Genomic DNA, 25,735 nt, shown 5'->3' on the forward strand with positions numbered 1-25,735 from the left:
GAAGCACGGCTGCTAAAGAAAGTCTGATTAAAGAAGCTTTCACTCAAGTTAAAACACAACCGAGCCTCTCCATTCTCCAAATAATAACTCCCCTAACCCTGCAATAAATGTCAAACACCAGCTAGCACTATGAACCCCTGATTTTCTCCTCAAAACCCTTTTCATTTTCTGATTTCTTTTCACCACTGTATCAACAAATATTGCAGACCACACTCAAAAACTACCGTCACTTTGAAAATCATTTATTATCCCGATCTCCAATGTGTGTCTGTGCCTAGTGCCCCTCCCTAATATTTGATGACTGCTGTGATCACATATCCTCGTTTCTTTTTAGTAAAAGTCCTGTGGCAGGTGCCAGGATGGTTGCTGTCACCTGTGTTTCAGGAGAGGGAGCTGGGAATGAGGATGCTTTCAACCTCTCTCAGCTTGTACCCCTGAGGGGCCTGCTTCAGGCTGTCACATTTCTCCTGATACGATGTCAGTCTGGCTCGGTCTGCTTTCTGGCTCTTTTGAAGTCTTGGGGAAGTATTACCATCGGGGAAGAGAACAGCATCATCCCTTGGCAGTTCCAGCAGGCCCCTGCTTGATGTCTCCAGGTCACTGTGCCTGCTGATCTGTGAGTGAGCAGACCCCATTGCAGCAATGACACTGCTGAAGTTCCTATCGATAATTCTCTCAATTCAGCCAAGCCAGTCTGATAATCTGTCCAAAGAAGAGCTAACATTACGGCCCAAAACCTGTATGACAGCATTCCGAGCATTCAGGAAAGAGAAAGCAATATGGCTTCTGGCCAGAGGAGTTGTGCTGCAGATGGCCCTGGAGCTGCAAGGCTGCCTGCATATTTCCATGAGCATGAGCACCCCACACATGAGGGTTGCACCATGTGTCAGAAGCTGTTAGGCCCATCCCTCCATGGCTTCAACAATCTCTCATACTCAGAAAGCATCCTTCTTTTAAATGCTAGGTTCAGATCCCTGGCCTCATCAGGTACTTCCTCTACCTCCACTTCCAACTACCCCTGCTGACTTGTGCTCTGTGCATCACCCATTTTACTGCCCTCTATCTAGCTGTCAAAATGCCCTGGGTGGTTGTCTTTTCTCTTATTGCCAAACTGAGATGCAATGCCAGGGTGCCAAGTGAGGTGCTTGGAGACTGTTTCTAGGAGGACTCACTGCAGGTTCTTTTGCCATATCTGTTGAGACAGAAAGAGCAAACTGTTAGAAAAAACTCCAAACAACACAGGGTACTGCTGCCCTCAGCAAGCAGCTGGAGCAGTACTTGTCAGCTTGTAGAATCATAGAATCATAGAAAGGTTACAGCATCGAAGGAGGCCATTCGGCCTATCAAGTCTGCGACAGCTCTATGCAAGAGCAATCCAGCTAATCCCACTCTCCCGCCCTTTCCCCGTAGCCCTGCAAATTTTTTCCTTTCAAGTACTTATCCAGTTCCCTTTTGAAGGCCATGATTGAATCTGCCTCCACCACCCCCTCGAGCAGTGCACTCCAGATCCTATCCACTCGCTGTGTAAAAAAGCTTTTCCTCATGTCACCTTTGGTTCTTTTGTCAATCTATGTCCTCTGGTCCTTCACCCTTCTGCCAATGGGAACAGTTTTTCTCTATCTACTCTGTCTAGACCCTTCACGATTTTGAATACCTCTATCAAATCTCCTCACAACCATCTCTGTCCAAGAAGAACAAGCCCAGCTTCTCCAGTCTATCCATGTAATTAAAGTCCCTCATCCCTGAAATCATTCTAGTAAATCTCTTCTGCACCCTGTCAAAATTTTGTGTATCAGTACTCGTGGGAAGATGGTTAAGGAAGCATCCTTGGCAAACAATCTCTGCACTGAGGCACTGTCTCCTATTTCACTATCTCTGACAACTCCTGTGCTATTAATTTTCAGGAGCCATTCCTCAAATGTTGAGTTTGAGGATAGAACCTTGACCTTTTCCTGTTGTTATGTACTCCCTTCTGTTGTGAGTGGCCTTCTTCTCCAAAAGAAAAAACAGGAAAAGGGATGTGACAATGTGTGCATGAAATCTGCCTCCCACTATGTGTGAAGGTATGCTTTGGAAGGATTGTGAAGATAGACATTTTCAGCAGGCAGTTGGTGGTCTCTTTTTCTGGCCATGTTTGTGCAGAAGGAAGGGGTGCTGGACAAGGACTGTGATGGCATATGCATAGTGGTACGTCAGAAACAATCACAGGATGATTTGAAAGAATCTGGAGGAATACATGGGTAGAAGGCTCCTGCAAATAAACAAAGAGGTGCCAATGAAGCTGCCTACCTTGGCCCTCCTGGTGAGGTCATTGAATTCTTTTCAGCACTGCAGCCATGTCCTCAGCACAATGCTGATAGCATTAATTTCGTCTGCCACCTCCTGCAATCCTCCTTTGCTTACAGCCATGGTCATCTTACAGACATGATGGGGGAACAGCACTGCCTTCCTCTCCTGGACTTTCGGCAGCAGCTGTTCAACAGCGTCCTTCACAAAGCAGGGTGCCCTATTTGTTCCTGGACCATTGACCGATACAACAAGCGACTTTAGTAACAAAGTGACAAGTGCAGCCAGACAATACAAAGAATAGGCTCAAATGCAACCTAATCCCAAAATCAAAAAGACCAAATACAGCCAGCCAGAAACAGAAGCAGAGACAATGTAGTCAGTCCACAGTGACAACAGCCAACCAAAAAAACACTGCCCCTTTAATCTTCTGCAGCAGCCCCTAACTTTTTTTGAAAAGTGGGCATGCGCCCAATTGTAGGGCACACATGCACCTACTCCATGCAAAAGCCAATAAGCAGGAAATACATGCACATTGGGCTCGGGTCCCAAAGTGAAATTGGGCCTCATCACACCATTGTCCTGTGTCCAACCAGTCCATTCAGCTCTCATTAGTAGTAACCAATTATTAGTAGAAAATTCCATTCATAATAACTATAGCCCCAATTTTAACTCAGTGTGCGAGCACGTTGTGAGCAGGAAACTCGGATAGCCGTGCCGGCGTGAGGCCCAGGAGATTTTAACTCATCTGCATCCTGGAGTTGAGTCTCCCGCCCGCGCCCGGTGGCAATCGCTACGTGGCCGGTGGGCTGAAGCAGGATTTCTGGGGGGCAGGGAGCCACCGCCAGGACCCGAGGAAACAGTCATGGTCGGGCGAGGCGGAGGAAGCCAGGGGCAGGGGAAGCCCAAGGTTTCATTGTGGTGCCTGGCGGAGGCCTGGGCAAGGAAACCTTCAAAAAATTAATACTTACCTGGGCCTCTTCTGGCCCCAATCCTGCTTGCTGCCAGCTTTCTCTGGCGGATCCAGCACTCAGATAGAGTCGTGCATCGGCGCGTTAAAATCACACTGGGGGTCCGAATTATGTCATGAGACCCCAACTTTTGAATATTTATGAGGTCACCGCCTGTCTGTGGCAAGTGCCTCACAATCCTCCAGAAACCCAGGAGTTAAATTGATAGCGGTGCAGCGCGAAACGGGAGGTAATTTCTCTGCCCCTATTTTAATCCCCCATTCTTGTTGGGGTTTATAGATCCGGAGCTTACTAAATCCTATCAGTTTGGCAAAGAAATAAAAACAGCAAAATAGGATGAAAAAATGTCAGGAAAAGAACTAAAGTCAGTGAGAAATCAAATACCGTAGTTACGAATTGAAGATGACGAGCAATTGGTCACCCATGAACAGCGATTCACGATAAATTCAATACCACTGATTGTACACTGCAGTGAAGAATGTGTTGGACCACACAGCAATCTACCATGGGAGGAAAGTTGTTATTCAACTCAAATCAGATGAGAATGCAATACAGTGTTTTCAATACTCAGGTAGACCACACTGGAAACAGGGCAGGTGGGCAGTTAAAATCACCTGGGAGCTCACCCGCCAATTCACCACTCTCTTCCTGCAGGCTGTGACTGTAGCCTGCTCTTTGTGTCACACAAGTGCAAGGTAATGACCCAGAAATGGCTCAACCACCTCCTCCTGACCTTCAATGGCACCACCATCATCAAGTCCCCCACCATCAACAACTTGGGGGTCACCATTGACAAGAAGGTTACCTGGTGTGATATGTACAGAATAATCTGGGGAAAGACAATGGAATGCCTGAGCGAAAGAGTAGTCGAATGATCTCCAAATGGGAGCCTTAGAAATTGGGATGGGGAGCTCAATGTCAGCAAGTGACCGAGTTGAGTCTGTTGCCAAAAGGGGATTATCGTGGCAGGACTCATTTGGTAGTGGCCTTGGGTGTTACTTAGCTGCAGTCTCCCTTATGAGGTGGGCTCATAGTTGTCTGACAAGTCAATTATTGCTTTATGAGGGAAGCATAGCCTTCCCAATCATTACTGAGCATCACATTGAAGTAGCCCTACTACATCTGCAGACGGGGAGATGTGAGTACCAATAGACAGGGGTCGGAAGCCCCCTACTGTGCCTGTACAACCTGACATCCCTCCCATGGGCCTCCTGATCCTCCTCTCCTTCCTCCTTAAAGCAGAAGAGGCCCAAAGGACATCTCACTGATTCCCAAGTCTCAGGCCATAACCATTTTTTAAAAGCTTAAAAGAAACTTACAAAAAATCATGAAACTCTTTAAAAGAGTTAAAAAGTTTTATAAACTTAACTAATAAAATTTAACTACTTCCCTTCAGGCTATTCCAGGCTTCTCCTGGCCTTCAACAATGAAGCCTGCCGAAAACACGCCCATGCCTCTTCCCCTGAGGTGTTCTCTACCGCTGGTGGCCACTGAGTAATAACTGAGGGAAATGTAGCCCGCATCAAGCCACACCCACCCGCCACCATTTATATATGGTGGGGTAAGGGTGCACTACTCGAAGATGTCTGCTCCCTGTGGGGACAGGGAAAGATATGCTGAAAAATTTTTAGGGTAGAGACTTGGTGTTGAGTTTCAACACCCAATTTTCCTCCATTCGCTGCCCAGGGTATGCTGAAAAATGGATGGCCAAATAGAGGAAAATCCAGTCCTCATTATCAAGGCTCACGGATGAATAATGGCCACCTGGGCAAGGCACTGGATGGTTACTGGCAGCAATGAAACCATACCCCATCTATGTCTTCAAAAAAGGAAGAGAGAAAATTATTGAGCAATATATGTATATTTTTAAAGTAACTATTATGCCTTTGTGGTTCTATTCTAGATATTTCTCTCAAGTTTAGTGTCTTAGACCACTCCACTAGGTAAGCCCTCACTTCTTATGACTTCTTGTGTGTCTATTTGCCCAATATCTAGACAATTTGTAGTGAGGTCAGGGATCAAACAGAACACCATCGTTACCATACTTCATTTTGTGGGTTATATCACATGTCTTCATGCTATCTTTCTCAACTTCAGAAAGCAGAGTAATAAATGATACACTGGACCACAGCTTATCCTATAAACTGCTAAACAAATTAATTAAACAATAAATGGATGTGAACAGTAGCAATTATACACTGTAGATTTAGAGTGGTTATAAGCTTACTTATTCCTTCTCACTAAACTACAGTACCTGAATCAAGCCCCCTGAATTTTCATCTTTATATGAAGGTTTGTTGCTAACCATCCACGGAGTTGCTCCGACATATCTATCTCTGTCTGATGACTTCAGATGGACTACTCAACTGGGACAAGACAGGTTGAGAAATACTTTTCAAAATTTGGTCATACAAAGGAAATTGAAATGCATGTCTCTTAAACTGAAAAAGAGCCACCAATCAAACATCTATCAAACAGATGTTTTAAAAAATGCTGAAGATGTTTGTCTTTGAATTGAATGGCTTGGCCCCTCCCTCAAATAGCTGGGACAGAAATAACGGGCCAAATCTTAGGAACATATGATTTCCAGAAATCTTCCTGGAAAAATAACGGCGTCTTCACGATGCACGTAGTTATTTAGCGCAAATCAGCCAGCAAGCACAAGGGACGAAGAGATATGCCGTGAGTTGTGAATCTCCAGGACTTGCTGGTCGATTTACATCGCATCGCCATTTGCCTCGCACAAACGGCATCTTGCCCTTAGCCTCCCCGTTATTTTTAAGAACTTTCTGGATTTTCACATTAACTGCCCGTTCACCTTGCCGCAGAAAGTTAGGGCTCATAATTAGCAGCGTAAGTACCCTTTTATCAACGTGATAATTGTTAATGCAATGCCAATCAATCTCTCTGGCCCAGAAAGAGAATAATTTTAATTACTGCGTCTCGTTCCTGCATGTAGCAAATTATTCTTAGAGATTTTAAAAATTTCAAATTTTAAATTTTAAAATATTTTTCTTGCTTTTCCTTTCTGTCTTTTCTTTTCTCTCTCTTAATCCAATCTTTCATTCCCTCTCTTTATTTCTCTCTCTGTACTTGATTTGACTCTAATTCACCCACTCTAATTCACTCTCCCTCTCTGTCATTCCTCTGTATCTTCCTCAATAATCTTTAAATTGAATTGGTCAAGGAGACACAATGTTGGTCCCGTCGTTCACTGAGGTCTCAGATGCCCCAATGTATTCTGAAAGCAAGAAAGAAGCCAATAGATGATGCACCATAGACAAAAATGCACCAATTCATAATGCTCACAATTAAACAGCTGCAGCAGATTTAATCAACACCACTGATAGATTTTCCACATACTCAGTCCCAAGGCAGGCCAAATCCAGCACGAGTGAAACAAAGTATGCTATGAGGAATTGAACTTGTGGTCCCATTTCCCTACCCCCCCCCCCCCGCCCCCCCCCCCACAACACCTTTGACCCTTGGCAGGTTTGCTGCTTCATCTGCTTCCATTTATTATCTGCTTGTCAGAGCTGAGATCCAGTACTATTCATCTCTTTTTCTTGCTCGCCAGCATGGCTATCACAGCATCTGCCAAGCAAGTGAAAGGGATGTAATAAAACTACGGATCCATGTGTCACCACCCCGTGGTGCAGTGCATTGGAGCACTACTGACAGTGATCCTCAAACAAGACAGTGCTTGCAACTGTGGGCATCGATAATCGGGTAGTAACAATGCCATAAAGCATTAGGTATCTAGCATTACCTACCCCACTTCAACAACTCCGACCTAGAGGAGGTACCACGTGCACACATATATCAATCCACAACCAAATAAGAAAATAAGCTAAAGATGTAACACTTATTTAACTCTTAAATTGATGAATAAGAATTTTTAAATCACTTCCTGGAAGAAAAATACCTCAAACAACTGTTAAGATATCATAAAGTCGTCTAAGGGCTTCATTGCTTCCAAATCCAAGTGTGTTTTCCCAAGCCATTTTGAATTGACTCCCACTGAAACAAAGGGAGCTACAATGGGATGCAAGCAACTCCTCCCCATGGCTAACATTACTGGAGCAACTGTGGAAGGACAGATACCCAAAGTAACAATTCATAATTATGGTAAAATATGGTAAAATATATATTTCTTTTTATAGTTACAGATACACAACGGGGGAGTACTTTGAACAAAAGACACTCTCCTAGGCTCTCCATCCCATTAAAACACCCATTGCAGCTGGATACCTCACATCATTGGCAGCTTGTATTTTGAGATGGACAGTTAACTTCTTGAACTGTAAATCCACTAATCGGAAGCAATGTTTTCAATTTATATTTTTAGTAAACTACAAAACCCTGCCAGATATCCTATATTCATTGGAAAATTGAACTGGAATTCATGGCATAGCTAGTCCCAGCAAGGAACTAGCCCCAGGAAGTCCATAAATTCAATGAGTTTACCCCTAGCTCATCACAGACAGAGATTTCAATGTCTCCTTTTCGTCAGAAATATGTCTCCTACAAGTTGCAATATAAAATGTCACTCATAGCTATGGACCGATGGATGAGTTTCCAGTTCTTCCTGCCTGCTTTCTTGATACTGAGAGCACCAACAAGAAGTGTCACAAAACTCTGTTTTGTAAGTCTACAGCATGTTTCTTTTGCAGTTATGTCATTCTATACATGGTAATTTATATCATGTAATATACAAAAGTTTTTATACAAAGACTGTTCCACATATAGCTTGAGCTTCCAGCTCCTGATCAGTCTTTTACCAAAACATTGTAGCTTTAAATCTTTCCTTTGTACTATCAAAAACTAAACACAGCTTAACATAGTATTGAAACATTGCATTATGGTTCTATTTTGCTTTAAAGCATAAATACTATTTCAACTGGAGTACTTGCATTATCCAGTAGAGGAATGACCCAGAGTTGTGGTTGGAGGAATCATCCTTGTGCACAGACGAATTTTAAGAGGTAGTTTTCTTGTGTTATCTGGAACTGCTCAAGATGTACAGTAAGAGTTACGGAGGATTTGTACTTTCACAACTATCTTCCATACTCAGAATTGGCTGTTGCCCTTGAATTTCTGGCTTTCAAGCCAAACAATCCTTAGGCCAGTACCCTATTGAAAATGAGCCCATCGGCATTTGGTTATTGGGTCATCAGAGCACAGGGGTTAAGTAAGTTTTGGCTCAAAGGTATAATATTGGCCTGAATTCTGCTGAAATGACAAGATTAGAAAATGTCTTCTCCCCCCTCCCCAGTCCCCCAAATAAAAAGAGCTGGTTAAAATGTGACAATCCCATGAACTGCAGAAACACATGTGCACTGTATAACCTAGAAGCTATAGACATCAAAGTAATGTTAGATGGGAGATTTAAGATCACAGTTATACTGCATCTACTGATGACACAAATGCTTTTTTTAGAGCAGTGCAATGGGTAGAATCAAGTTATGTCATCCACTCACTATTCAGGCAAAATAGAGCTCTGTACAAATGCATTTAAATGCGCACACACATTTCTGCTCAACGACCTCCAACTGCTGGTGAGACTTCTAATATAGGAAAGACTTGATGAGATAGTTGACTTTTTAAAAAAACTAATCGTATCCATCTCCCTCCTTTCCTGAAGACATTGACACCTTACTGAATCATAGTTCAATGGACACTAGTTGCCCTCTGTATCATTATTATTATTCATCAGTAAGATTCAGCGGTGGGTGCCACCCGGATATTCGACTGTACAGGTTTCATATTTGTTCTCACATCTCACACAAAGTCCTTGCGTGCACACTTCCAGCAGGGGTTGATACGAATCAGTACCATGGTCAATGTTCCCCTCCATAATACAAGGCTGGTGATGCCAACTACAGTGTCCCAAAGCTACCTGAACTGAGATCAGTTAACTCAGCACAGATCAGGGTCAAACTTGGGACCTTCATGGTCTGTGTGGCTCTCTATTCACCGGATAAACGTGTTCATTCATCAGGGAAGGCCAGTTTGTTGTTTTCAAACAACAGGTAAGTAGAACTGATGGTCCAGTTTTTAATTTTTTAAAAGAGACCTTTTTAAAAAATTATGGCACTTCCTTATCTTGCGTTTCTGTGATGTGGAAACCGCATAGCAGGGAGGCAAGACGTGCAGTGAAACCCATCCAAATACAAGAAGCTGTGTTGGCGTTTAAAAGTGGCATTTATCAAAATGAATGATTGTTTCCTGCCTTTACTCGTTTTGTGACACTCGGCAAGTCAGGCAAAGCGTCTGTGGAAAGAAGTGACCAGTTAACCGGATGAAGAGTTATGCCTGAAATGTGAACTGCTCATTTCTCGCCACAGATACTGTGCTTGCTGATTGTTTCCAGCAATTTCTGATTTTGTTTCAGATTTCCAGCATTTGTAGTTTTTTTTTGTATGAATGATTGTCATGATTAATGGCACGTCTGATCATTTCTGATGTGTGGTGTGATGTGGTAGGTCATGTACTGGACAGCACATCATATGTGTTTTTTTTTTGGATTGTTCTGGTGAGGGAGGAGAGGGAATTAGCCCGCTTTCAATAAGATTAAAACCAATTTAGCCCTTGCACATTCTCCGCGTTGCAGGACGATCCCTGCTAAATCTCTCTTTACCACTTACCAGTCCTCTGCAGGTACTGATGGCAGCAGTGCCACTCCCCAGATCTTGATGCTCTACTCTGCCTATGAAATGACACGTGTTGTCTGCATGGGCCTGAACCGTGGCACCAGTTACGTTTCCGTACCTTTTCTCCAGGACGTAGCCCGGAGAAAGAAAGGGTCGATTGATGGTCAAGTTAAAAAGCAGTTTTCCCTCTCCGTGAGCAATTTGGTAATAAACGTGATCCTCTCTCTTTCCAAGGTCCCTCCTTCCAACGTGATTGACATAATGAATGACATCCCGGGAGAGAAAAGTTCCACTTTCGTCCACTTTGACGGGATGAACTATTTCATAACTTTGCAAACTCCTAATAAACTTTTCTGAAAGAAAAACAACACCACATAACCATATAGATGTTACAAGGGCGCCGGCGACGTTACTTAATAGTTGTTTTAGTTAGTAGGGGTCTACACGAAACAACGTATTGAATGAAGTTTAATCACAAATGCAATGGCATGAGTGGGAACGGCACGGATAGTTTTTTTTCGAAAATTCACAAACCTTGCTTCTCGTCTGCAAAATGCAAACTGTCCGGTTGACGACTGCCGTGGCTGGTTGACAGAAAGCTAAAGACTTTAAAAAGAAAAGGAACGCATGTGATAAAGCGTTCTCCCACACGGAGCATGGTTCAGTTAAAAGTTGCATCGATTTAAAGGAGGTAATGCATACAGACTGTGAGAGAGCGGGATCGATGCACGGGCCCCGTCCATGGGTCGGCAACAAAAAAAAGGGTCCAGATGGGAGAAGGTGATCGGCCAGAAAATAAAAAGCAGGCGATCGCTGGAGGAGGAGTGATCGAAAACTTCGGCGTCTTATTTCTTGAGGAAAGAGGGAGGGTTCGATAACTGCCCATGGCGATTTCCAAATAAAAAAAATCGCCCCAGTTAACTCCTGTTTACATGAACGGGTGTGCAATTCTGTACAGATATGTGCATGTTAACGCACGCAGTGACAATCTAAATAGATTGTAGCACCAAATCTACCAGACCCGACCCTCCCCCCGCTGACAGTACTTATTGAGAATTCTGGTTTTAAACGTTTCCTTTTTCGATCTTGTGTGTGTCTGTGTTAATTTCATTCATTCAAAAAACAAACAGCCCGGGCAATGAACGGAGTGGAATCTAGTAACACTGTGCCTTCACACGTTGCAACTGTAGAAGCAAGAGAGAAAAAAACACGTGGGAAAGTTTGAAGGAGTTGAAATCTCCCAGGTTCCTGGCTCCAAATTGGACCTGGTGGTGTCGATAAGGGAGGGCAAAAGCAGAGTCTTTAATTAACAGTTTCTGCTAAGTCTTTAGACACCTATATTTATCGCCGTACGACCTGGCTCTACTACATTAGCGATGGGCTTTTAAATTAAACCTTTTTTCTCTCTCTCTCCACCGACTAAATGTCGATTCTGACCTCCTCCCATCAAACGTGATTGATGTTGACTGCACTATCAGCAGCAGCGCAAGTTTCAACTCACACAGCTCCAGAGTGCTTTCCCTTGTGTGCAGACGTGGACAAGCGCTCCCCAATAGATTTAATTAAACAGGAGTCTGACCTCCAAACCCACCTTAGACAGGAGAGAAATTGTGTTTATATTATAAAATCAATTTTAGCTATATGGTCACATCAGCTTTTTCCTCCGGGAAAGCGTGTTTAGAATTGAGGGAAAAAATAGCCTGGCAATACTTGTAATTGCTGTTTAGCCCTGGAGACATAAAATTGCAGCGTTACCCTTCACCAGCCTGAAAGCAGGACTAAATACTAAAGCAATACTACGACGCAGTTCTAAAACATATATTGGATTGGCGTTTCAGTTCAGCTCCGTTTCCACAACATCCTCTCACCCTTGTATTTTAAATTAAATTGCAACTTGTAAGGCGTTTAAAATATTTTTACATTAAACGTACGAGTGTGTAGCCCTTCCGAGAGCCGGCAGAGGCACGATCGGCCGAACAGCCTCTTTCTGTGCTCTATGATTCTATATAATCGGATTCCACGCGACCCACTCAGCTAAAACTTAACTATAGTAAATATTGGGTAACCTTGATACACTGCAGTATATGTAAAATGCGCCTTTGATCACCTAACGCCTATTTAACTGGCAATCTGGAGATCTTTTCCATCCGGAAAACTGCCAGAAGGTCGAGTTAGACGCGCACAGACAATTGATCTCTATACATTGATATTTTGTTGCGTTTTTAATCTTCGCACAAACAGATGCGACCTTCAAATGGTTAATAATCAGCTTTGCTTTTCGAACAAATGTCAATCCCGCAAAATGAAAACTGAAGTGGCATTAAAATATTTTTTGCGCAAGTCCCATTATAAAGTCCTTTAACGCAAAAACGCCTTTGAACACTTCTTGTAACCAATATCCGGAAATCATCACCACGATGCAAATAAAGTAGCTTGTCGACAATAAGACCAGTTTGGACAGGAGGATGTTTGTGACTATTTTAGGTTAACGATAAATAATAGGCTGAAACATACTTTATACCAGTGATTACAGGACTTTACAGTATTGCACAACCTACGATATTTGTCCAAATATCTAATTCTAACAGAGAACGATGTCACTTTGTAATAACAGCATTTAAAATAATTGGTACAACTCCAGTGTCATGCAGGGGAAGTTGCATCAATAGAAAGCCCTGCTTAAAAGCCATTTAACATAAAAATCAAACACATCGTGTATTTTTTTGTCCAGTCCGTGGATGTGAGTGAGGACAGTGTAATTTGGCTGTGAAGATTCCCCTATAAAAGCAGAAATCGGTCATTAGAGTCATCTAGCGGCGAGTATGAGGAAGACGTTTAACTCGTGATAAAAATTGGAGTCGGGACGCGTGGCAGTTTTACACAACGCACGATATTTATCCAAATATCTAATTCTAGGCGGCATCTCCCGAGCAGCAAACCGGGATCAGGAGGTTAACAGCTATTGTAGAGAATCTTCCACATCTCTGAAATGATAAACCCCTAAATCAAAGCACCGTGGATCGAAAAGTTTCTGATTTATGGTGTGACATGTCTTCTCCCCCTCTATCCATGGAGCGAGCTCTGCTGAATAGTCCATAAAGTGCACATATTTTGCTTAGTGACTCTCCAGTCGTTACGTGTTCCTAATGGCAGAGGCCAACAGTGACTGGAATTGACATAACTCGTCTAAAGTGAGGCATTCGGAGAAATCTGTAAAACAAAACTCAAATCTCGACTTGTGTAGTATTATTTTCTGTCCCATTCTTCCTCTCCTATGTTTTACTTCCTATTTCTTCTGTCTCGAAGTGGCTGCCCTTTCGTGAAGAAGTCAGAAGGTGTCAGAAATAAAGGTCGGTGATCCTGTTCTTCCTAACCCAGGGCCAAAAAGGGGAATATAAGCAGTTAATGTAATTACAGAGGAGGTCTACCGCACCTAATAAAAATAGGTTAGATATTTCGGATCAGAGCCATAAGTACATAAGAACATAAGAGATAGGAGCATGAGTAGGCCATTCGGCCCTTCGAGCCTGCTCCACCATTCAATGAGATCATGGCTGATCTGATTTTTACCTCATCTCCACTTTCCCGCCTATTCCCCATATCCTTTGACTCCCTTGCTGATCAAAAATTTGTCTTACTCAGCCTTGAATATATTCAATGACTCGGCCTCCACCGCTCTTTGGGGCAAAGAATTCCAAAGGTTCACAACCTTCTGAGAGAAGAAATTTCTCCTCATCTCCGTCTTAAATGGGCGACCCTTTATTCTGAGACTATGCCCCCTAGTTCTACATTCCCCTATGAGAGGAAACATCCTCTCAGCATCTACCCTGTCAAATCCCCTCAGAATCTTACATGTTTCAAGAAGATCTCCTCTCATTCTTCTAAACTCCAGTGAGTATAGGCCCAACCTGCTCAATCTTCCCTCATAAGAAAACCTTTCCATATCCGGAATCAACCTAGTGAACCTTCTCTGAACCGTCTCCAATGCAAGTATGTCCTTCCTTAAAAAAACTATACGCAGTATTCTAGGTGTGGTCTCACCAGCACCCTGTACAGTTGTAGCAAGACTTCCCTGCTTTTATACTCCATGCTCCTTGAAATAAAGGCCAATATTCCATTTGCCTTCTCAATTACCTGCTGCACCTGTATACTAACTTTTTGTGTTTTATGTACGAGGACACCCAAATCCCTCTGTAGTCTTTCTCCATTTATATATTTTGCTTTTTTATTCTTCCTACCAAAGTGGATGACTTCACATTTTCCCACTTTATACTCCATCTGCCAAATTTTTGCCCACTCGCTTAACCTATCTATATTCCTTTGCAGACACTTTGAGTCCTCCTCACAACTTACTTTTCCACCTATCTTTGTATCATCAGCAAATTTGGCCACAAGACACTTGCTTCCTTCATCCAAGTCATTGATATATATTGTAAATAGTTGAGGCCAAGCACTGATCCCTGCGGCACCCCACTAGTTACAGTTTGCCATCCTGAAAATGACGCTTTTATCCCGACTGTCTGTTTTCTGTTAGTTAGCCAATCCTCTATCCATGCTAACATATTGCCCCCAACACCATGAGCTCTCACCTTGTGCAGTAACCTTTTATGTGGCACCTTATCGAATGCCTCTTGGAAATCCAAATACATTACATCTACTGGTTCCCCTTTATCCACCCTGCTCGATACTTCCTCAAAGAACTCTAATAAATTTGTCAGACATGAATTCCCTTTCATAAAACCATGTTGATGCTCCTTGATTTTATTTTGAGTCTCTAAATGTCCTGCTACTATTTCCTTAATAATCGATTCTAACATTTTTCCAATGACAGATATTAGGCTAACTGGTCTATAGTTACCTGCTTTCTGTCTCCCTCCTTTCTTGAATAGGGGCGTTACATTTGCGGTTTTCCCATTCGTTAGGACCTTTCCAGAATCTAGTGAATTTTGGAAGATTACAACCAATGTCTCCACTATCTCTATAGCCACTTCTTTTAAAACCCTCGGATGCAAGCTATCGGGTCCAAGGGACTTGTCAGCCAGCAGACCCATCAGTTTGCCTAGTACTTTTTCTCTAGTGACAGTGATTGTTTTTAGATCCTCATTCCCCTTTGCCCCTTGATTATCTACTATGCTTTTAGTGTCTTCAACTGTGAAGACAGATACAAAATATCTGTTCAATGCCTCTGCCATTTCCTTGTTTTTCATTATTCTTTCCTCTAAGGGACCTATACTTACTTTAGCTACTCTCTTCCTTTTTATATTAAGCCAGATCAAGACTTCTTGGAGACCTGGGCACCAAGTACATTCAGGACTCCTCCAAACCCCCCCCCCCCCCACCACCACCATTAAAACTGAAATGTCTAGAAAATTACATGAAAAAGTAGGCCCTTAAAATGTTTACACTGCATTAATAATAAAGCAGATCATATCACAATATACTATGCTTAAATAAAACTGAGCCAGCAGTTGTATGTACTTTTCTGCATTATGGTGAGTTTTACCAGGACCCTATATTTGGCTGGAGCCCAGGGCACAAGCCATAGATAGGCCCATGTGCTAATCCACCCCTGTTTCAGATGGTCAGAACTGGAAAAGGGAAAGCAGAAGAGTCTCTATATAGGACTGACCAGAAGGCCAAGGTAAGGGAAGAAGAATAGAAAACGGTCAAAACTACAGATATATGCTAACTATAATTGAAAACAGCCAGCACATGGCCTGCGAACAGATCCTTAGCAGCTTAGAAAGAGGTGAAAAGTGCTGAATGTTACAGAAAGGTGAACTGAGTCAAATTGTGAAAAGGCATTAAGAGAAAAAGATGAGCGAAACAACTCCGAAATACATCTGTCCATTCGTTTCTTTTCACACCATCGTTAAGCACCCCAAACACTTTAGGTGAGACAGCAATCTAAGTGTAGATCTCCCAATCTGATATATTACATTTGCTGCTTATGGCGTAGTCTCCTTTAAACTAGGGAAACTAAATGCAAATTGGACAGTTGCTCTACTGAACATCCTTGCTGTATCTGCAAGTGTGACTCTGAGCTCCCTGTGACTTGCCACTTCAACATACTCTCCCGCTTCCAAGCCAACCTTTTTGTCTTTAGTGTACACTGTTCCAATCTACAATGGGCAGGTGATCTGCTCAGACAGATGATCAACACAAAGATATACTGCAATATCTCATCTTTCACTTTGGAATTCTGAAGCTTTCTGGATGTGGTTCGATAGGGTAGACGTAGAGAAGATAATTCCACTTTTGGACAGTCCAAAATTAGGGATCATAAATATAAGATGGTCACTAATAAATCCAATAAGGAATTCAGGACAAACTTCTTTACCCCAGAGAGTGGTTAGAATGTGGAACTCGCTACCACATGGCATAGTTGAGGTGAATAGCATAGGTGCATTGAAGCGGAAACTAGATAAATACATGAGGGAGAAAGGAATAGAAAGCTATATTGATAGGGTTAGATGAAGGAGGGTGGGAGGAGGCTCATGTGGAGCATAAGTACCGGCATGGACCAGTTGGGCTGAATGGCCTGTTTCTGTGCTGTAATTTCTATGTAATTATATGAACTTAGCAATTTCAAACCTTGTCATCCCTCACTCTATTTTCCACATCTACCTCCCACTTAATACCCCTACATTTGGTTTTCAACTATCCCTTCGTCTTTCTAATGCATGTATACATCTGACAGGTGATCTTTATATATAAACCAGCATTTATTCTTCTCTTTTCAGCTTTAAAAAATATTGACTGGCTGGGGTGAGTGCCAAATGTGCTCCATGTCGGCAGCATGAGGTCCAGGCGATCTTAACTCTTGCGCCTCATCTGCATGCTGCCGGTCAGCAATCCACCTGAAATGGGAGGAAAGCAGCAGCTGGCCGGTGGGTGTAAATTCTGGTAGCAGAAGGCTGCCAGCTGACAGCAAAAGAAGGCTCACCGGCAAGTAGGTAAGTCACAGGGAAGGGAGCAACATGGGGCAGCAGGTATCTAAACTTTCCTTGTGGAAAGGAGCACTCCTGCTCCAGCTGGCCCCAAAGGAAAGTAAAAAAACCTACCTTAAATTGGTCTCTTCAGGTCTCAGATCCTCTTCTCGCTGTCTTCACCTAGTGAGAAAGCCACAACGGCTTCCCTGCTCAGGCCAGAGATAAAATAATCAGGGTGACGACATCGGACCCCAATCTGCATATTTAAAAGAAGGAGCCTGCCAGTTGCAGACAGGTGCCTTTACCACCTGCTTAAAAGAGCAGGGTAAAATGGAAGACCGCGGGATTCAGGTGGGACATTGTCAGGTAAGTCACCCAATCAATTTTAACTGTGGTAGGGATAAAATCACGCCCAATATTATCTGCAAATAGCAGTACCACAGTACCATCAGAAATGCCTAAACTACCTTTCAACACATCTTTAATGAAGATATCAAACCGGATAAATGATAACATTGCCTCACTCCTCTTTCAAATGAATCTTGGTGAATCTTAAAGCTGAAGGGCACCAACTGAATAAAATCCAAATCCAGAATTTGGCCACATACTGCCATAGTGTCTAGCTTCTTCATAAGGGCCACATAAGGCAATACATTGAAAACATTATGAAAACTGGAAAGTAAATGTAAATGGTTTCCCCTCAGTTTTATGATGCTCTGCAAGCTCACACAAAGCCACAACCTGCCCTACACATTCTTAATGAGAGTGAAATCCAACCTGTTTCTTTCTGATTACCCTGAAAGCCGTCCTTTGTGTGAATAGAAATTTAACTGCAGTCTGGAGCATTGATGATATGTATACCTCAGAGTCCTATTCATTAGCCTCAGAAGGGAGCTCCAAGGCAAGTTGGTAGTTCCTGACCCTTTTCTCCAAGATCATTGCCATTCCTCCTCCATCCCTCCTTGCCATTAATTAGGTAATAATTCCTCCCACTAAATTGGTACATTGAAGTTTTCTATCTGTGCAGCACATTCTACACTTTTCCAAACTCCATATGACTGATGCATACTACAGTATTAGTATAGAGAGAGCAAATTTGATGCTCTTTCCTCCTCCCAAAAAAATCCTTCACAGTCTTTTTTTGCACAGCATGCAAATTGTTAGTCATTTGCACTAACCCAGAGGAACACTTTTGACCGTAATTGTGACACAATGTGGCCAACAGAAAAACAATTTAGGATCATTTTTGTGTAATTGCACACCCTTGCCAACGAACCCAACCCACTAATCCACCTTCACCAATAACAACAACTTGCATTTCTATAGCGCATTTAACGTAGTAAAACGTCCCAAGATGCTTCACAGGAGTGTTATCAGACAGAATTTGACACCGAGTCATATAAGGAGGTATTTGGACAGGTGACCAAAGCTTGGTCAAAGAGGTAGGTTTTAAGGAGCATCTTAAAGGAGGAGAGAGAGGTAGGGAGAGGTGGAGAGGTTTAAGGAGGGAATTCCAGAGCTTAGGGCCTTCATCTACCTAATAACCCTGCTGGCCTGATGACACACTTTATCATAATTTACTTTTACAGCCATTTTGTATTGCTCTGACGAGGCTCCATGTACCGCTTTAAAGATCTTCTGCTTTCTCCTAACAACTCTCCTTCTCTTAGCAGCTATTTTGCTAGCTATGTTAACCAGGACTGGTTAGCAGATGACCAACAAGCCGGCTTGAATTTCAGATTGTTTATAACTTCAAAGAAATCATTGGCTATATAATTTGTCATCAAGTCCATCCTATCGGCAGTCAAACACACGCACGCACACTGTCCCAGACTTCATGGTCAGTAATATTCATCTCGTAGCTAAACACTTTGGCCTGATTACTCATAAATCAGGTGGGTCAGCTGCTCTGACACGGCAGTTATTTTTTTGTCAACAGGACAGCATTTTTACCATGATAGCTAAGATCTGCCCTCTTATTGGAGAAGGGTATATGCCGGAAAAATTAGCCTGTGTTTTTTCTTTACATAAACTGACAAACATGCTGTGCGTTTTTTAACAAAAAATCATTGACTATTAGCTTTCTTTTTGTTATAATAATTAGTGCAGCTGACTCTTGACTTTTATCTGTTATTTCCGCTTCCTTCCCAGATTGGTAGCACAATAAGTAGTGTAGACAGCAGCATAAAATTGCAAAGAGACATTGATAGATTAAGTGAGTGGGCAAAACTGTGGCAGATGGATTTCAAGGCAGATAAGTATGAGGTCAACGGTTTTGTACCAAAAAGGATAGATCCAAATATTTTTTAAATGGTGAACAGCTAGAAACAGTGGAGGTCCAAAGAGATTTAGGGGTCCATGTACAGAGAAGATACTATGGATGAAGGTATTGGTTTAGCACACTGATCAACAGAAAAACTGCAAATGCTACAAATCTGAAATAAAAATAGGAAATGCTGGAAATACATAGCAGATCCATTAGCAGTCAGTGCAGTTTGTTTTAGTTGTTGCCAGTAGCAGCCTGACTCATAGAAGAAATTATGATTTAAAAAACAATTGGCAGTGCAGCATCCTTCCTCACTTCGAGTTCTGAAGTTATCCTTTCAGCTGACCCCCTCTTTCCCAGCTAAACCTTGAAGATGGCAGTAAGCTCCAGGAGACAGTGGTAATGGCCACGAGGTCCCCTAATGGAGGAAGAGGGCTTCATTGAGGACTCTTCTCATTCCAATCTGGCATCTGTGTAGACCTCAGTCTCCGTTGAGGCCTGCAAGGCAGCCAATTCTCTGATCTTTGGGACTTTATTGCCACCTTAAATGCCCAGCCACCTCTTCAGATGCCGCATCAGTGGCTCTACTGAAGCACTGCCAAGATTTTGTGGCTTCCTCTTGGAAATCAACCAGGAGCCCACAGTGCAAGTAATTGGGTCAGGGTTGTAGCAGCATGGTAGAGTGGGCAGAAGTAGCAGCCCATTGGAACATTGCCACTGGGAGGAGAATCCTGCTCCAAAGAGGATACAGTAGCCTAGTGATTATGGTACTGGACTAGTAACCTAGATATCATGAGTTCAAAACCCATCATGGCAAGTTGTGGAATTGAATTTAATAAATTCTAGCACCAGAAAATACCCTGCTGCTGGATTGTTGTAAAAAAAAACTGGTTCATTAATGTCCTTCAGGGAAGGGAACCTGCGAATCCTTCCTGGTGAGGTTTACATGTGACTCTAGCTCCACATTATGTGGTCGACTCCTAATGCCCTCAGAGCAATGTGGGGATCAGCAATAAATACTGCCTTCCTGGTGTCACCCACATCACAAGAACATTTTTTTAAAAAGATGAGAAAATATTGTTATGATGAGAAACTTGAAAAACTACAGCTGTCTTCATTAGAGCAGTGATGGTTATGGGGAACTAAAAGAAATGTACAAAATTATAAAAGGGTTTGAGAGGGTAAATAGATAGAGCAAAAGATTAGTTCCACTGCTCAGTGAATCAGAGGAGGCACTCAGAAATTACAGGATGAGCTGGACAAAATACTCCATGAATGATGTTTAAATGGCTAAGAATGAGAAACCAAGGAGTCTTAGTAGAGTCAACAATCAAAATGTCCAGCCAATGCAGAACAGCAATCAACAGAGCCAGTGGAATGTTGAAATACATAGCCAGGACCTTGCAACGAGTGAGCATAAATTTAGGATTAGTACTTGAAGCATTATTGGGAAGGTTAGAAGGAATGTCTTCATGCAAAAGGCTATTAGGATATGGAATGCTATACCACAAATGACTAGTGATGCCAAGTGTTACAATATTTAAGAGTGAATTAGATAAACACATTGGGTTGCAAATTTATATGTGGTAAGGGGAGAGTATCTTAATGTAAGTGCTGGGATGCATTAGTCCAGGACCTCCAACAAAGGTTTAAAAAAAAAACAGCGGGAACCCATGAGACTACGGATACATATTGGGCTCCTGACAGTCCTTACAGGCTGCAAACTGCAGTGAAAGAGTGCCAGTATGGGAATTGTTGAGATCCCCTCGGAAAGTAGGCACACCTGCCCTCTCAGCCCCCTTTGTAAGAAAGCTGAAATCTGTTCAAAAATGTGTTCAATCTTTAGGTCATGACCAAAGCCTGAGCCCCACTTGCGCCATGAGAGGGATTACAACCTCTGTCTTCTGTACATGCACACTATCCTGGTTAGCAATCATGAGGGGGATCTCCTCCCAAACACAGGGACACCAAGGCCAATTGCAGGTTACTGTCATCCCGACTGAGATCAAATGCAGCAGGACAACACTGCCCCTCTCTATTAATCCTGGCACAAGGCTTTCATTGAATTACAACCAGGTCAATACTCGTGTTCTCTTCCAGATCTTCCCATCTCTTTTCACTTTTATGATTTCCTGTTATTTAATCTTTCCTTTCATTTTAATCACCCAGCCTGCTTCCTTTCTCTATATTGCTGCCTCTTCGTGTTTTATTTCCGGTTCTATATGTTGTTTGCCTCTCCTTGTTTTACTTTAGTTCCCGTGAAGGTGTGCCCTCCGAAAGTAATCCTGCTCTCTCAGCAAGAGGGATTTTAGCGCAGTATTGCATTTATTACATTGTCAGGAAACGGACCTCGATTTATTCTAAAGTACGGCATCATCAGTAAATTGATATAAAATCACTTAATTCCCTGCTCATTATATAAAACAAGAAGCTCCGTCTCAAAGTAGAAACCCTTTTCAAAACAGAAGTCCTTATAGAAAGTATTACAAAACCGATCCTATAAAAAGCAAGGACCCTATATAAAATAATGACATCCCTGACAAAAAACAGATAGAAAAAACGCTTTAGAAAGCAAACATCTTGAAAAAGGAACCGTGCCTTCATAAAGTAGGCTGTTTATAGATGAATAAATATCAAACAAACTTCCTATAGAAACACAGCACGGAAAGCAGAACCAAAAATAAAGACTGTGTATAAACCTGTAAAACATAGTCTGAATTAAGACTCCGCGTTTAAAAAAGTCTTTATGTTAAACAGTTCTGATGAAAGGTCATCGGCCTGAAACGTAAACTCTTGTTTCTCTCTCCACAGATGCTGCCTGACCCGCTGTTTCCAGCGTTTACTGTTTTCATTTCAGATTCCCAACATCCACAGTATTTTGTTTTTGTTTTATGTTAAATTGATCTTGTTTTAAACGAAGACCCCTAACAGACCTTGAAGAAAGCAAATCTGTAATTCAAAGATTCTGCATAAAAGAGAGAGCGGCCGCTGCAGTTCTGGGTTGTGGAGACTATTGAGGATAGCGATTGAAATTAGATCTACATATCTCGCTCACCCTACCGCCGTTCGTTAACAAATGGTCAGCCCGGGTTCAGTGCTGTCAGTTCCCAATGACACGCTCCAAACGTCAACCTGCCTGTTCTCTCGACAGGTGCTGACTGACCAACTGAGTGTTTGCCTCGCTTTCTGTTCTTCTTGTAGTCTTGTTTTTGTTGACACTAAGGGTGGTAGCCGGTCTCTCTCTTTCTGCATTCTCCCTCAGTCTGGTGCCTTTCCGATCACTCCCTCAAAGTTTCACATCAATGAAAAAAAAACATTTTAATCGGTGGAAGCAAATAAAATAACTGTGAAGTAAAAATGAATCGCTGATATCGGTGTTCAGATGATAGGCGATACTGACCATGTTGCAATGGCTAGATCCAGTGCAGGACTCTGTGCAATAACATACATCAAAACAACAACAACTTGCATTTATACAGCAAAACATGAATCACTAAATGCAACAAGGTAGGCAAACCAAATTATCTTAGACTGCGTGGGAAAGCAAAGAACAATAAAACGAAACAAAGTGGAATTGTATAAGGAAAACGATTAAAAATGTATCCGTATCCAGTCGAATCTATCGCCGTATGTTAACATTTGGCCAACCCCATGGGACACGCTCCAAAACCTTTCAGGTAAATGGGGCAGCACCGAGTCCAGTGACACTGCGGTGAAAGATCCCGGTTTCGTGTGGATTGCAGAAATGTAGTTGACATTTCAAATACGAAATAGAAGAGCGGGTCTGCTCCTGGTGTGTGCAGTTAAATCATTTTCAAAATATATGAATTAAGAGCCCAAATTACTGATTGACCACCCATTGGACTCCAAACTATTATATAATCGCTAGTCGGTGCTAGTGCAAAACCCAAGCCTGAAATATGAAGCCAATCGTTAAAAAGTGATGCTTCAGTATTTAAAGGATGGCGGCAAACTGCAACAGTACTGGACAGTCAGTCACCTTCTCACTGGTTCAATCCCAATGTCCTGCACCTCCCTTAGATGTACATCGGCCGGTGTTTAAAAATTAGCGGATGCGATGTCTTGCAAAACGGAGACTGGAGTTCTGAAGCTGGATTTCCATTCATATAATATGGTGTAAGCGGTGAGGAAAGGTCTCCAGGCATCTCAGCTGCTGGAGAGCTTAGCGCCGCGAACGCATGCGCTGGAAATGAGCTTCCTACTTGCTGGCGTAATTTGAGGGAGGTTTTTAAGGGTGAGATATAAAGATGTGTCCCGCTAGCTCGCTGGCTACTTTCCGCTTTGGAGACGGTTCCGAGCGAGGATAAAGGATGAAACGGCGAGAGCTCGGCGCCTAATGCCCAGTGAATTAGAACATGGTGATGGAGGTCAGTTTCATCCCCAGTAACCGCTCGGCCCCTTTAGAAGCTGCCATGGTCGACAGGGACAAAACGGAGGCGCTTCCCGCTTCCCCCCTCGAGAAACTTTTCGTGTTGAACAAAACCAACCAGTCTCTGAACGAGTTGCTGAAGTATTTTGACGTGGACGAGCAGGGCATCATTGGGGACGGGTCTGCCGCCGTGCGAATTACCATCTCTATAGTTTACTCGGTGGTCTGCGCGCTGGGGCTGTTCGGCAATGTGCTGGTCTTGTACCTCATGAAGAGCAGGCAAGGGTGGAAGAAATCCTCCATCAACCTGTTCGTGACCAGCCTGGCAGTGACGGACTTTCAGTTCGTCTTGACCCTTCCTTTCTGGGCAGTGGATACCGCCTTGGACTTCAGCTGGCCCTTTGGAAAGGTCATGTGCAAGATAGTCTCCTCGGTGACGGTCATGAACATGTACGCCAGCGTCTTCTTCCTGACGGCCATGAGCATTGCGAGGTATTGGTCAGTGGCATCGGCACTGAAGCCCAAGAGGAGGCTCCCCGGGTGCTCCGCTAAATGGATGAGTATCCTGATCTGGATTTCTGCGATCTTGGCCACCATTCCCCACGCCGTTTTTTCCACAACCCTCACGTTCTCCAACGAGGAGTTCTGCCTGCTCAAGTTCCCAGACCAGAAGGACTCTAGCCAGTTCTGGCTCGGCCTGTACCAGATCCAAAAGGTCTTGTTGGGTTTCCTAATTCCTCTAGTCATCATCACCGTCTGCTACCTGCTCCTTCTGAGTTACGTTACCAACAAAAACATTAGCACCTGCAGCACCAAGAGGAGGTCGAAGGTGACCAAGTCAGTCACGATCGTTGTCCTTTCATTCTTTCTATGCTGGCTTCCCAACCAAGCCTTGACCTTTTGGGGTGTCCTGGTCAAGCTCAACGTCGTTCACTTTAACTACGAGTACTACACCACCCAGTCCTATATCTTCCCCATAACCGTCTGCCTGGCTCACACTAACAGCTGCTTGAACCCTGTTCTGTACTGCCTGATGAGGAGAGAGTTTAGGAAGGCGTTGAAGAGCATGTTTTGGAGGATGACCTCCCCAACCATTATACATATGCGCCCCTTCACAGCTACCACTAAGCCAGAACAGGATGAGCAGAGACATGCCATAATTCCAACAAACCCAGTGCCGCCAGAAATGTTGTACTACCCCCCAGGGGTTGTGATGTACAATGGTCGATATGATATCTTGCCCGCCAACTCTGCGGAACGCCGATATTAGAAGTCTCTCAGTGGGACAGATTAAATTGTTCCGTTTTTCAGAGGGACGATATTTTGTGTTTCTAAAATCATCGTGAATGGATCATTTAGTGTAAGTCTGCCTCGGTTTCCTTTTACACCCGTTAGCTCACAAATGCCAATTGTTATGGTTTTGCCATTCTAGTCCAATTGTTTATAGAGACGAGGTTAAAATATGTGTTAATCGTCATGCAGTTCAAACCGCAGCAGTGCCAATTCACAACATTAAAAATAACTTTAGGGGGAAGATTCCCTTTTCCAAAGATCTGCTTGTTAGGTTAATATATCTACACGGAATCAGCCGAGCAGTGGATATCCGCGCACTGGGAGCGAATTAAAAGCAGAACAACCGTCAAAAGTTATTGAAACTAAACACAAATCACATTTTTTTGAAACTATCGTGAAATGGTAGCAGAAATCGGGTCGAGACCATGAACAGTTCCTTCAGTATACAGCTTCAAAACCCATGAAATAAGGTACTCCAGCTATTGTTAAAACAATAGAATAACTATACAACATTGTACGATGGAAGTTCTCTTAAAATAGTTCTTAACAACATTCACAAACAATAAAAGACAATGATAATAGGAAACATGATGTAACAGACTCAATTTTTTTTTGTGTTAACCGATCAACAAACTGAGCAGAAAATAAATCTATTTTTTTTATACACAACCATAGAATAACAATTGGGCAGCAATTGCTCCTTTAGACCCATCTTTTGTTTCTTTACTTGTCCCATTACCACCCTCCTTGCCTTGCACCATCATCCCTGTTGTCATTTAATCACTCCTGCCCTCCACCTTATCACAGACCTCCCCTTTTGTTCTTTCCTTCCCCCTCCTTCTTCCCCCCTTTCCCTTGCTCTGTACTTGCTCAAAAATTGTTACATCTTTCCAGTTCTGACGAAGGGTCTTCGACCTAAAACGTTAACTCTCTTTCTTTCTCCA

At 42.9% G+C, this 25,735-nt stretch overlaps 2 protein-coding genes across 2 annotated transcripts in view; one reads left to right on the forward strand and one right to left on the reverse strand.

Moving 5' to 3' along the window:
- The window catches only part of LOC137323130 (A disintegrin and metalloproteinase with thrombospondin motifs 12-like), a 556,042-nt gene extending 545,474 nt beyond the window's left edge, over positions 1–10,568 (reverse strand). Inside the window, exons 1-2 of the mRNA XM_067986912.1 lie at positions 10,445–10,568; positions 9,905–10,263 (exon numbers count right to left, since the gene is read on the reverse strand). Coding sequence (XP_067843013.1) covers positions 9,905–10,263; positions 10,445–10,568 — 483 coding nt within the window. The remainder of the gene's footprint in view (positions 1–9,904; positions 10,264–10,444) is intronic.
- Positions 10,569–23,355: 12,787 nt separating this feature from the next.
- Positions 23,356–25,377, forward strand: rxfp3 (relaxin family peptide receptor 3). Its single transcript, XM_067990654.1, has one exon. It carries the CDS (start codon positions 23,485–23,487, stop codon positions 24,766–24,768), a length of 1,284 nt encoding a protein of 427 aa, XP_067846755.1. The 5' UTR covers positions 23,356–23,484; the 3' UTR covers positions 24,769–25,377.
- The last annotated feature ends 358 nt before the right edge of the window (positions 25,378–25,735 follow it).

This window comes from Heptranchias perlo, chromosome 1, assembly GCF_035084215.1.
Source record: "Heptranchias perlo isolate sHepPer1 chromosome 1, sHepPer1.hap1, whole genome shotgun sequence".
NCBI classification, from domain to species: domain Eukaryota; kingdom Metazoa; phylum Chordata; class Chondrichthyes; order Hexanchiformes; family Hexanchidae; genus Heptranchias; species Heptranchias perlo.